Raw genomic sequence first — 13,295 nt, 5'->3', positions numbered from 1 at the left:
GGGCAAAGTTTGTGGACACTATACAACATCAGCATCACCCCTCACTCCCTGTCGTGAGCTACTGCCACACATAGATTCTGATTCAGTGGAAAACACTGTTACATGATGCAAAACAGCAACAGCTCTGCTCCAACAGTGACTTACAGTGAGAAGCACCTACAGAACCACTAGACCACTGTACTTTCAAACAAAGAAAAAAAACTTTCTGAGGAGAGGGTAACATGCAGGCAAGTACTAGAAAGCTGTAAACTTTATTAGATCAAGCAGTCGTAGCTGGTAAAAAGTATGACCGTGTGTTCCCACGGATCCGGAGAGCATTTCAGACATGGTGCAAATCTATGTAAAGTTACTGGAAAAAATTAATACATGCATAAGCCTGGGCTTTATGATTCAGTTTTATGGAAGAGCAATATTGAAAACTCTTTCACTTAGCAAAAACTCTTAGCAAATATCCACTCTTGGTCATTGGTTCTAAATGACAAACTATGACGCTCTATGTTTAAAATATTCTTAGGACTGTTTGGACTGTATGAAAGATTTTTGGGTAAGGTTTTCTGGTTGCCAGGAGACAGGATAAACAAGGCTGTGAGGTCAGGCACATCAAGTCACTGAGGAATCTTCTTCAATTATGACTTATTGTGGTTGCACATCAGGAAGTCTGGCACATTAGTGCTGCTGCTGTTTTTTTTATCTAACCACAAAATGTAACAAGTCTTAATCACCATTAACTAAATCTAATACAAACAAATCACTTAATCTAATGCAAACATTTAGCTACCCGCTAAGGAAAATCAACACATGCAAAATCATTCCAACTTCACATTACATAACTCAAGCATCCAGATACAAAGAACAAAGGAGCTCACATTTTTCAATCAGTCCATCTGTGTAACTAAACAGCTCAGGTTTTTTGCAGCAGGCAGTTCATCAAGTCAGGCTCCTCCTTCTTCCTGCTTCTCCTCCAGGCCTGCATGAGCTGCGTTCAGCCCTGACAAAACGTTGCAAAATGTTGATTTAAACAAAAATGGTTTTGCTTTGTTTTTCTCGTTCGTTTTTAATTGTTTGTTTCTCTTTCTGTTTTGTTTTTGGTTATTAAATTTGGTTTATACTTTATTATCATTATTTCTGTTTAGTCATACATATTGGGACCAGCAAGGTGGGAGGTAAATGCTGAGTTAGTGAGTGCTTTGTGGGAAATGATATGCACGTGTTGTCTTTACGTTGAGTAATTATAAAATGTTTTTAAAAAACAACAGAAATGGTGGTGTGTTGAACACCCTGCTTTATTATGTGGGTGCACTGCCTGCTAATACTGCAGGGTTTGTTCATTTTTAATCACAGGGACTTTATTGATGTGGAAAATTCTATATGCCACAGCAAGTGCGAAATAAAAATAAAAAAATAAAACATATGTACAGTAAGTGAAGAACTACCAGAATTTTCTTTATATACACATCACTGCTGATTGCGTACACCTCTGACACATTCACCAAACAAGAGAAAACACACCTCAGAGCCTGCTACACACTGTATCAAAGAAACACGTTGTTCAATCAAGAAACTAGCAAAATGTTGCACGCCATGTTGAGATTGAACGTGCCCCTGCTCTTCATATCAATCCAGTGTTGGTTGTGTCTTTTTAAAATAAACTTCCATTTTCATAGGAAATTACAGATTTTGCTTGTAAAATGCAAGTCTATTTAATTTTTCTTTTTAACAACCTTAGAATACAGGTCAAAAACTGTTTTTAGGTTTCTTCCACAGGTTAAGGCAACAAATGCACATGGTTAGGTTTTAGAAGGCATATCTATCTATCTATCTATCTATCTATCTATCTATCTATATATATATATATATATATATATATTGACATATATATATATATATATGTCAATAGCATAGGATGCTACACACACCAGCACATTACATTATTAAAGTAGTTTGATTAACTTTTTGTTTAACACGGGAAACAAACAGTGGTCTCCCAGGGTGAAAGTCCGGTGTTTGTTTGATCCATCTACCAACCCCTCCCACCTGCCAGCCCCAGAGTATTAAAAAATGTTGCTGCAAAAGGGTGCATCTGTGTCGATATTTACTGCAGAGGGCCGCTGACCAAGCATTACCATTTAAAAGCAGAGGTTTGTGTGTATGATATGCAGAGTTGAATGTGAGCAGGTATGCTCCAGCTGCAGGCGAGGCGGCGGAGAGGCGGGAATCATTTGTATTTTCATAGATCCATGCATCCTAAATGGAGCAAAAATATTACATGTAGGCAATTTTAAGCCACATAGGGATGTTTTCATGAAAAACAAACTACCATATACTGAATATATTTACGTGTTTGCAATCTGGAATCAGTCGTAAGGTAATACTACTGGAATGGGATTTTCTTTCGACATGATGTATGTTTGGGTAAAGAACCACTGACAATGGACCACTTACTACACTGCCCACTGGTAAAACAGCCATCCAATGATGAGCAAAACACCGTGTCAGGTCTGACTCAACAAGATATTGTATGTGCATGGACACGCTGTGAGGGAGATAAAGGCACAGAGACAAACAGAACAAAAGGAGAGACTGGAGGGAAATAACAGAGAACAAAAGGATGCTGAGCTGAACCCAAACACACAGAGAGACGTCTGTATAGTCGGTACATTTGCTATTTGGGACATATAAACACAGATCACACAAACGGTCCAGTGTTCAATTTCATGCATATGACACACAGCAAAAATTTACTTTGCTTCTGTGTGAACACACCTTTAAAATGCTTATAAGTAGAAACACAAATGCAGCCAAGCGAATGTCAGGCCGTATCATCTGGGAAAACCACAAGCTGTCAAGGAAATATTTTGATCAAAAAATAAATAATAATTTCTGATAAAATCACTCATTAATCTTGAGTGAGACCCTTGTGTGACGTACAGCTCTGCACGTATAAGCTTGAACATGAAAAGCAGGTTGAGTGTAGAGAGTTAACAGGGGCATTTGTGCCTTAAATTTATCATGAAGTCTGGTGTAAATATGAACTATTTTGAACTCAAGGGCAGCTTTTTGCTTTGTGATGTACTCTTGAGAAAATGTTCAGCTAGCAGCTAAATCGATGTGCTGACAAACAAATTTAGCTGTTGAGCGAGTAAATAAGGACTGTGTTTATGTTTTTGGTCCAAATAAAGTCAAATCAGTAAAAACCAATCGGAGTTGGTTTCCTTGATTTGCTGTTTGCCAAAAATGTCATCACTCTCCCTCTGGTTCATGTGGCTGTGTGTGATTATATAAAAACGTCTGAATTGCTCTCCCTCCAGCAGTGCCATTATGTGATATTTATGTCTGTTGCTTTTTTCAGCCTCATCTTGGCATCCGTCTGAGCATAGCAGTGTGTATTTGTAGAGGCTGCATTGCGCATTGCATTGTGCATTGATGCCACTGGACCTCACCATTTATGCAGCCTTATTTAAACGATCTAGGCGTTGAATACAATTACATATACAGAAATACATCATAAGCTTGCCTTCTGTTATGCAGACCTGCATGATCAACAGTCTTCACACATGCATGTGCATCTTCAATGTTTGCAATACAATTTGCATACATGAAAAAAGCAGAAACTGTTTCATAAAGATTTTTTATTGAGGTATGTGGCCAACCAATGACTCTTGAATACGTCCAAACACATACTTAACATTTCGAATTCTCGAAGGTGTGAACATGTGACGCTACATTAACCTAAGCATAATGCAAGATAACAAAGTGTTTACATGGAAAAAACTCTTTAAATCCAGTTCTTCTCCTTACTTGAGGACATATGTAATGTTTATGCTGCGGAGGGAATCTCAGGGGTTTCCATCTTTTTACTTTAATCAAAAAAACATAAAATGCACAAGGACAAGCCATCAGACCTCCATTTAGAGAGCTCCATTCTGATAAGATGCAGATAAAATATCAGTGAACAGGACAGCTATCACTGTGAAGGAGATACCTCAGCAAAAACAACACATTCTCAACCCAACTCGTCAAATATCGCCACTTGGTCAGTACCATTTACATTGAAATATAGTGTGCCGGGACAATGTGTTAATTTACGCCTGCAAAACGCATTGTATCTTTTCAAAATTCACTTTCATTTTCAAATGAAATGTACAGTTTCTGTTAGATGCAGACAGTCTTTTTTCTCAAATAAACTTACAACATTGGTCAAACACCTCATTTTTTAAATTATTTTCTTATGCAATACAATCACATGGTTATATTTAGGAGACAAAAACACGTGTTTAGGTTTTGAAAAAACAACAACAAAAAACAGTATGGCTCAACATCCATAAGGTGAGTGAACACAAGGCTCGTAGGTGAAAGTCCAGGGATTGTTGGACCCGCTCGACCCATGGGGACTTTCAGACTCCTTATATTAAGTCGTTACCAGCAGCGGTTCAAACTGACATTGTCTGGCAACATATTGGCTGCAACATGTTCTCATCCCAAATCGTCGGTTCCGCTTTGCAGTGAACTTTCGGGTCTACATATTTTGCTCAATTTATCCCTCTGCGTATATTTATGTTCCAGGATGCCGCTCCCGTGATGTCAAAAGAAGCACATGATGGAATTCAGCTGCACCTGGTTTGGTTAAGAAAACAAAAGCACATGGCAACCAACGCTGGGATGTCAACAAATGCAGATGCTGGCATGGATGGTTAGGTTATGCAAAAGAGGCACATTATAAGGTGTAGAAAAAATCCCATCACATTCAGACAGTGAATGAAGTGAACACTAGACTCCCGCATGAAATTCTGGGGTGTATTAGACCCATCCACTGCCCCTCCAACCTGTCCTATGGGGACCTTATATTACATCGTGTGTTTCAACCTGACGCTGTCCAGCAGCGTATCATGTGGACGTGACAGGTTCTGTCCAGCTGCGTTCTCAACTGACACCGCCTGTCCGCATATAATGCTGCTGCAGCAGGTCCCATGCAGTGTTGTATAATAACACTGTAAATGGTTCTGCCCTGTTCTCAGCTGACAACATCCAGCGGCATATCATGTGGACACGAAAGGTGGCATTTGGCATTGGGATCTTACGCTGAAAGCAAAGCAAAAGTGGAGGTATTTGACGACTTTGAAATGAAAACACGCTGGCATATCATACCACAGCGATAGGTGCCTTTTTGCATCGGTGTCAAAGTCACTAACTTACCGGTGGTATTTGACGACTTTGGAATGAGAACGCTTTCACAAAACTTGATGACGCAAAATAAAGTGCTATTCTTCTTCTTGTTCTTACAAGAAGAGAAGCTTATTTCTCACAGTCTCTAAAGGCTTATACATATATTAAAATGAAGACTAAAGTGGGATCGCATTAGCTAGATCGCTGTGCTCTGAAAGAAGATGTGAGTTAAAGTATTACATCAGTCCGCTGTTTCATTCTGTGCTTGAAATGAACACTTTCTTCATGTCCCTGACACAAGCCAAGTGTGTGTACTTTCTTTCTGGAAAAAGGTGTCCTTCTAAAGAAAAGCATTAAATTTGTTACACGGATAAATGAATCGATGTGAAGCATCAAAAATGCTCCTCCATGCAGTACAGGAGAAAAAATGCCTTCACTTTATGTCATAACTGAACTGACGCATCAATAAAGAGAAGATGGGAGAGGCCAAACCGGGAGCAGAAGACGACAGGCTGACATTTGATCAATGATGACTCCTGCACCCATGGGTACAACACTACCTGCGTGCACGCACTGACTCATAATGGCTCGACACTGATGTCATCCCCCTCACTGCACCTCCTCCGCCCGATGTTTTGCTGTGTACTCCTCCAAGCTGTCAGTAAAACTCCTTGTCGTGGTCAGAAAGATCCCCATTGTGTTGTTTTTCTGGCCACGATTTATTTCCCACTGCTCCAGCTCCAGTAAAAGTCATGCTATGATGCTGTGTTTGTAACACCCACTGCAGATCCTCGGTGGTCTCTGCAGAGAGCAACCGTTTTATGTCCGCCAAGCTCTTCTGTATGGAAACAGGAGAACAGCAACCACTGCTTTTACACTTGGAAGGTTTTGCTCACAAAACGAGGGAACACCACGATAACTGTTTTCCTGGAGAGACTCAGTTTCATCTCCCTTCCTTTTGATTTTCCAGCATCATATTTGCTTTAAACAAAAGACAACAAAGTGAAGACCCAGGACAATCACTGCCGTTATGACTTATTAACAAAATACTTATCATCGCAATAATAAGAGAAATTCCTGGAAACCTTTGAATCCTGAGGAACCTGGCTTGACTTCTTCCAAAACTGACCATCAGCACACAATAATGTCCTTTTTAGATGCTTTTAACTCTGGGCCTATGACAGTCACATGACCACTGCGTTTCAACCAACAGTCTTCATCAGCATTGTGACGACGTTGATGAAGACTGTTAAAGAAGCATCTAAAAAGGACATTATTGTGTGCTAACAGTCAGTTTTGTTTGTCGTGCACCTGGAAGTGTTTTTCAGCTGCAGTTGGGAGTGTGCTCCTTTTTTCCTTGTGTTAACTTCTTTCAAAACCATGGGGAAAAAAACAATGACCAATTTATCACGAAATGACCAAAATATCTGCAAAAAAAGAAACAAAAATACTTAATCACTTTCTTGCTCATTGCCATTTGTTCTTTTTTTTTGAAAGAAATAAAGCCAATCTGCTCAGGTTTTAAAGGTTTAAATGCTCGTGAAAATGTGTTACGAAATGTGTTTTACCATAAAATATGCTGATGCATTTATTTGTACCTTTTTGTCGTGTTATATTATACTGAAAATGTCAGGGGGAAAAGTTTTTGAGTTTCCTGTGAAAAGATCCTCAGAGCCTTCTATTTCCCTTTGAAAACCTTCTCATTGCTGCACTCTCATGTCGCAGAGTGCATTTATAACTCAGCCTGACACTGCCGAGGATTTTCGGATCGTGTTTCCTCCTTTCATCTGATTCTCCTCTCCGTCTGAATGGCAGCAGCTTTCTCCGGCTGGCAGTGGTTTGTCCTTGGCAAGTGCCTCATGTTGTGCACCAGTCTACATGAAGCTGATATCAGTCCCCGGGCCAGAGAGACCCTGACACGAGCAGATAGGGATGAGACATACAGAGTGGGTACGAACAAGAAAAGGACACTGACAGAGGCATCATGTTCCCGTGATGGGACTCAGCCTCCTCCCACGTTGGTAGACGTCTTTTTGATGGCGGTAAACAAAATGAGAAGCAACATCTGGCGAGCATATTTAAAGCATTTGTGAATCCGTTGTCATAATTAAACATTGATTTTTGTACTGGAAAGAAACACTAGACTGCTGAGAAACAGGTCCTCTCTAAAAGCAGGACTACTGCATACACTCTATTAAAGACAGTAAATCAATTCAGCTGGAAGCAGTGTGTTCATGGGGGGCTGTGCTTCCAGCTCTGTGCAGAAGTGTGTTTTTCCTCCAGCTTATCTGTGTTTGGTTTAGTCAGGATTGGTTGGAGAGGCTGCGGCTGTCGTTTTGCCGAGGGCAGGGTGGGGGAGGAGGGGTGATGGTGGTAGTCTGAGGATGGGTGCCTCCCGGGGGAAGTAGAGGTGGAGGGATGGCTATGTGAACACAGAAGCTCAGATCTCCTCTATGGAGTCAGCTGGGACCAGCCCTCTCTTCTTCCCGCTGCTCAGCTTCAGGAACACCTCGCCGTCTTCCCGCTTCCCCACACAGATCTGAAAGGAGGAGGCACAAACTGAGTTGCTCTATTTTCTGTAAAGAAAACAGATACTGAACTATTTTTAGATTTAAGGATTTTGACACAGATTGTCAAGAAGACCGGGGGGAACTGAGGGCCAACAACTATTTGGTAGAAAATCATGCGACTAAGTATAAGGCGCCTACTCAGTCCAATGAAATTACTGACAAAAAAATTTCTAGTGTCCGGATTTCCTTCTGGGGTATGTGGCCCACTGTATACGTGCAAATCGTTTAAACCACTCACTCCGCTCAAGAGTTCCCGCTCGGCTCATAGATTTTACATTGTGATGACATCCCAGATTTTTAAATTGCTTTTCTTGGCTCAATGTTTTACAAATATAAAACCTCCATGGGTCAAAATATCATAATAGAAAGAGTTTGATGTTTCCTGTCAACAGTTTTAAAGAAGCGTCTTTTTCAGTGGTGGCCTATGAGGAAAATGCTTTTTGGGCGGCAAGGGATTTGTTCGCAGCAATACCATACCCTCTTCATCTCATCATTACCATCAGTGTTTGTAGAAGATTCCCTCCTCTATAGCGGCTTCACCACTCCTCTTAAATATATGACATCGTGATGGGGTCTAATCTAATCCACTATTCACATTTCTTGTACTTTTGTGCTCATGTAAATAAATATTTATAACATAACAAATATAACAGTGCCAACAGAATTAATGAAGATGCTGGCAGTGGCAGTTGCCCAGTTATTCAGTGTAATTTATGCTTATTACATCTTAATTTGTCAGAATTCATTTTCATATTAAAAGTTGTCAAAATCTAATAAAAAAAAGTAAACACTTGAAATTATGTAAATGCTATATTATATAATAAATACTATTATATAACACAACCCCTTATTATCATTTATTTGAAAGGATTTTGAAAAATAATCAGCAGCTCATTTGTTTTTCATTTTCATTTTCTCTAATGTAAACTGTGGTGTCACTGCATTGAGTCTTCTTGCAACAGGAAACAAAACAAGTTTTGGATGTGTGGGTTATCTTTAGAAAAAAAAAAAAATTTCTTGCTAAAGTCTGTAAAAACTGAAACTGGAAATAATGAACCTCATAATGTTGACACAAAGACACAGAAGACAGAGATAATTTTGGTGCCAATCCTTTGATCGCGCCCTGATCAGGATGTACCCCTCCTCTCTCCCAGTGTGCGCTGGGAGAGGCTCCAGCCCCCTGCAACTCTGCACAGGATGAAGAGGGTGCCACAAATAGATCCTCACAAATAAATGATTCAGAATGTAGCAGTTCACAATGAGAGGAAGAAAAAAACAGAATACTGGTGTACCTGAGATTCCTTCACGGCCATGTGTCCTCTCTCTCGGTTACCAGGAAAACCTTGGACGACCCGCCACACTCGCTCTCCTGGCCGGACCCTCTGCACAAAGTTGGCAGGAAAGAAGCCAACTTTGTCTCCACTCTTGCCCTGAAAAACACAGGAGAACAGCACAAAGAGTCAACACGTGAAATGTATCCGGGTGTTGTGATGACTGCTAGACAGTGATGTGCGGACCCATTCTTTCAAAAGTATCAGTTCATTCGGGTTGATTAGTGTGTCAGACCTTGGAAAACTTTCGCATTGTGATACTTTTTGCTAAATATGGAGTCAGTCTCTTCATGAAACTCCTCTACAGAACATGCACTTTCGACAGCCAGTGCTGCCTGCCCTACAAAACTTCCTCTTCAATGTAAGTTTTCAATGATAATAATATTCATTTTTATGCATCGATTCAGCATCACACTTGTAGGTAGGCTATGTGAGCTCAGCAGAATGTTACAGAAATGTCACTAACCAACAGTCTCATTCTTTGAGGGGCTCGTGGCAGACATCTCCATTACCTCCACAGCCTTAAGCTGCATTCATATGCTGTTAGAATAATCTCAATAATGTGTTACCAACATAGACTTTATAATAAATGGACGCAGCTACCACAACGTCATCCACTGATTTGTGGACTGCCATTTTGAAGCCTTGAGTTCGGCATTTTGACCGTCATCATGTTGGTTTTTTGGAGCCAGAAGTGACCACATTTGGCTGAGAGGATGGACTTACAGAGGAGCTAGGGGTGATTCAGACTCACAGACTGTCACAAAGCACAGTCTGTGACTCAATAGGCCCTTAAATATGCCCACGAATTCCACAGATTTCAGATGAATGTCTGTTTTGAGTTATGCAGATGACTAGACTGGCTGAACATTTCTGAACTTATTGATATGTTTCAGAGTTGTCATCATCTTTTAAGGCATTAGGAAGAAAGAGTTTCTCCATTCTGAATAGTAATTGGAAATTAAAATGAAGCAGACAGCAACACATTTCTGTCAGTGCAGTGACGAATCATTGTGGCAGCAGTAGAAACAACTCAGGAAGACAAAACACTGAAATTACACAAATTAAAAGGTAATAATTGTTTTGAAATGTAAACAAGAAACTGCTCCACCTTAATGTCAGATTCATTCTCAGTGTATTCAAAGAAACAGCAGATTATGGCGCCTTGCTGGCTGCTGAAAACAGATGACGTCTGAATGAACTTCATTATGCAGCAGTGTTTCACAGTTTATCTTCCTCTCTCTCAGGTGTTGGGACTGAAGTGATTCACAAACCATACATTAGTGATGAGCAGATGATTCACAAATTATACATAATTTAAAGGTTCCTTGGAGCGTCAGTGTTATTTTAAAGTGTTTAATGACTGCTGCCTCATTTTAGGATACATAAGTGGTAGTAAATACTGGTCCACAGACTCTGCACTTTAGTTAAGTCTGGGTGCAGCTTCCTTTTTTCCCGTGATGAAACACCGAGACGCTCACAGATGCACATTTGTTTCCATCAGGAGCTCATTACAGACTCAATGAAGATCTCTCTGAGGCTGTGTGACTAGTCTAGTTCATTATGTAAACTCTTGATAATTTTCGGGGGAAATTATGTTCTATTTCTGTCTGTGGCTGCCTGCATGTTTACGACAAGCAAAAATGGAGCAGGTGTGATACATTAAAGGCTTGTTTTAAAGACCCAAATTAAAAAATGTGCACAATAATTGCATGCGGACACATTTCTGTGCACTCAAATGTGCACACAAGAACACGCACGCAGATGTTTGCAAATGATTTATCACCCACCTTCCACCACTCTTCGTTAGAGTCGTCGGTGACCTGCACACGATCGCCGGGACTAGAGGAGATAAGACATGAGAGAGGATGAAAAAAAAGCAGCCATGAAGGGGAGGTGATTGAGGTGGAGAGGAAAAAGAGGAGACGAGAGTGGGATACATGATGGGGAGATGAAGGGGGTGAGAGAGAGAGAGTGGCGAGCAAGACAAAAAAAAAAAGAATTGAGCTCAAGCACAAAAGATAACATTATCAAACTGTCACAGAAAGCTGTTGTACCGATGGTTACAAAGCTGTGGAGGTTAAAATGAGTCTTTGTGTCCTTCCGCAGAGGTGACAGAGCCGCTGACACCAAAGTCAGGAGGTCTACATGAAATACGATTTTGTGGCGTGTACTGCAGTGGTGATGGCTGGACCTAATCTGCAGCCAACCTGGCCTGCATGCTAATGATGCCACCAGTTTTTGATGAGACTTCTCTACACACACACACACACACACACACACACACACACACACACACACACACACACACACACACACACATATTCACAGTGTACACCCTGTCCTAGATACACAGGGAGGAACTGCTGTCCCAAATGCACTTCTGTACGTTGTGTCTCCTGGGTGTCTGCTCTCACTACTGCCCTATATGATCATCACTCACACACACAAGTTTGCACACAGTTACATAAACTTACCAACTAGGGTAAGACCCATATATTTCAAGTGTTACCGGCCACTTATGAAATATGAGGCAATTATTCTACTCACTGAGGTTTCTCCCAGGAGCAGTGCTACTTAAAACCTAAATGTATAGTTTGTTTTTTGGATAGATTATATAAAAATTATTCTTAGCCAACTCATTGATGCATATTTTATGTTGGATGCCTCCATACACCAGTCAAGTTGCGCTCACAGTTTACATTGACGTCAGTGAAAAATTGAGTTATGGCCAAAGACATGTTGTATGAGGTCACCGTGACCTTAACTGCAAGATTTTCATCACTTTACCCTTGAGTCCACGTGGACGTTTGTGCCAAATTTGAGTAAACTCCCTAAAGGCCATCTTCACATATTGTGCTCATGAAAATTAGACTTACTTAAGGTCACTGTGACCTTAACCTTTGAGCACCAAATTCTAATCAGCTCATCGTTGAGTCTACTTGAACGTTTGTGCCAAATTTGAAGAAATGCCCTAAACGTGTTCTTGAGATACCGCATTCATGAGATACGGAGGAATTAAAAATGCACCTCAATAATTCCAATAATAGATGCTGGAACATGATGTAATTTTAAGATATTTGATGCCACAGTCTTAACATTTGGACATACTTCATTAAATGTTGCATCAGTATTTCCTGTTTCTGTGCACCCACAGTCAGGGAGGCAGAAACAGAAGCACCAGATGACAGTGAGGTTTTTTTGGTGTGTTTTCTTTGGGTGAAATAAAAACTAATCTATTCAAAAGAGCAGAAAGTATTAAAAATCCTTACTTTTGAGAAGACCTGCTACCTGATCCTATCAAAATCTTAATCCAGCACAGATAAACTAAACTAATCTTATTTCACCTTCAAACAGAAGCAAGGTCCCAGGTTTGTCTTATGCAGGAAAAACAGGAAAATAATCAAGAATCAAACACGAACCCAAACAATTTCAAAGCTCCCCTACAGTATTGATTAAACGTTTAAAAACTAATCTCTGTTCATTAAAATTGCATATTTAGAAGTTTCTTCCATGCTTTATTCAATATGCATAGATATGTGAAGATGCAAATGAGTCCCGTCCCTCAGTCGCTCACCCACAACTCTGCTAATCAAACACGCAAACCTCTGCTTGTAAACAGTAATAGATTACATGAGACTTTGGTGTGACTACTTTATCAAACAGCTGACATGTTGTGATTGCCACCTCTTGTCACCTCTGGCATGTTGTGGTAAAAGTGAAACTGAAGGGACAATTGCACATCACTAGAAATGCATTGCCAGCAAAACCATTATTTCCTGGTGCTCCTCTCTTGCTGCTCTGCGCTATGTTTTTCTGGCGGTTTTTGCACATAAAAATTTAAATATTTTCAACTTCCTCTTTTCCACTGGAGTCACACCGTTCTTCAGTGTCAGTTTTGGCAAGCGAGAAGGCCATTTACCCGTGACAAGTTTGTTTTATTGGTTGATGGTTTGACTTGCTAGAGTACAGTGAGGAGTGTATTTCAGTGTAATGTTGGAAATATTGTTTAATATGTGGTGTTATTTTTTTCCTGTGTATATTGATCACTGTGTATCTTTATCATTGTGTTCAGTTGAGAAAAACATATAAGTGGCAGCGGAGCAATGCGGTTGTTTCACCGTTGGCATTGCAATTGAGTCAACTCAACGCTTGAAGCAGTCTCATGTCGTGGCTGAAGGGATCTCTTGTGCTTCAGTACCTCCACAGGTCGATGCTCACAGAATGGACA

The 13,295-nt window shown here is 40.4% G+C and overlaps 1 protein-coding gene across 1 annotated transcript in view; it reads right to left on the bottom strand.

Annotated features, from left to right (window-relative positions):
- Window positions 1–7,206: 7,206 nt before the first annotated feature.
- LOC121957077 (SH3 and cysteine-rich domain-containing protein 2-like) overlaps window positions 7,207–13,295 on the bottom strand; it is a 34,474-nt gene continuing 28,385 nt past the window's right edge. Inside the window, exons 9-11 of the mRNA XM_042505587.1 lie at window positions 10,855–10,906; window positions 9,026–9,163; window positions 7,207–7,702 (exon numbers count right to left, since the gene is read on the bottom strand). Of these exons, the coding sequence (XP_042361521.1) occupies window positions 7,604–7,702; window positions 9,026–9,163; window positions 10,855–10,906 (289 nt within the window). The 3' untranslated portion in view covers window positions 7,207–7,603. The remainder of the gene's footprint in view (window positions 7,703–9,025; window positions 9,164–10,854; window positions 10,907–13,295) is intronic.

This window comes from Plectropomus leopardus, chromosome 17, assembly GCF_008729295.1.
Source record: "Plectropomus leopardus isolate mb chromosome 17, YSFRI_Pleo_2.0, whole genome shotgun sequence".
NCBI classification, from domain to species: domain Eukaryota; kingdom Metazoa; phylum Chordata; class Actinopteri; order Perciformes; family Serranidae; genus Plectropomus; species Plectropomus leopardus.
This window is presented reverse-complemented; position numbering and strand designations above follow the sequence as displayed.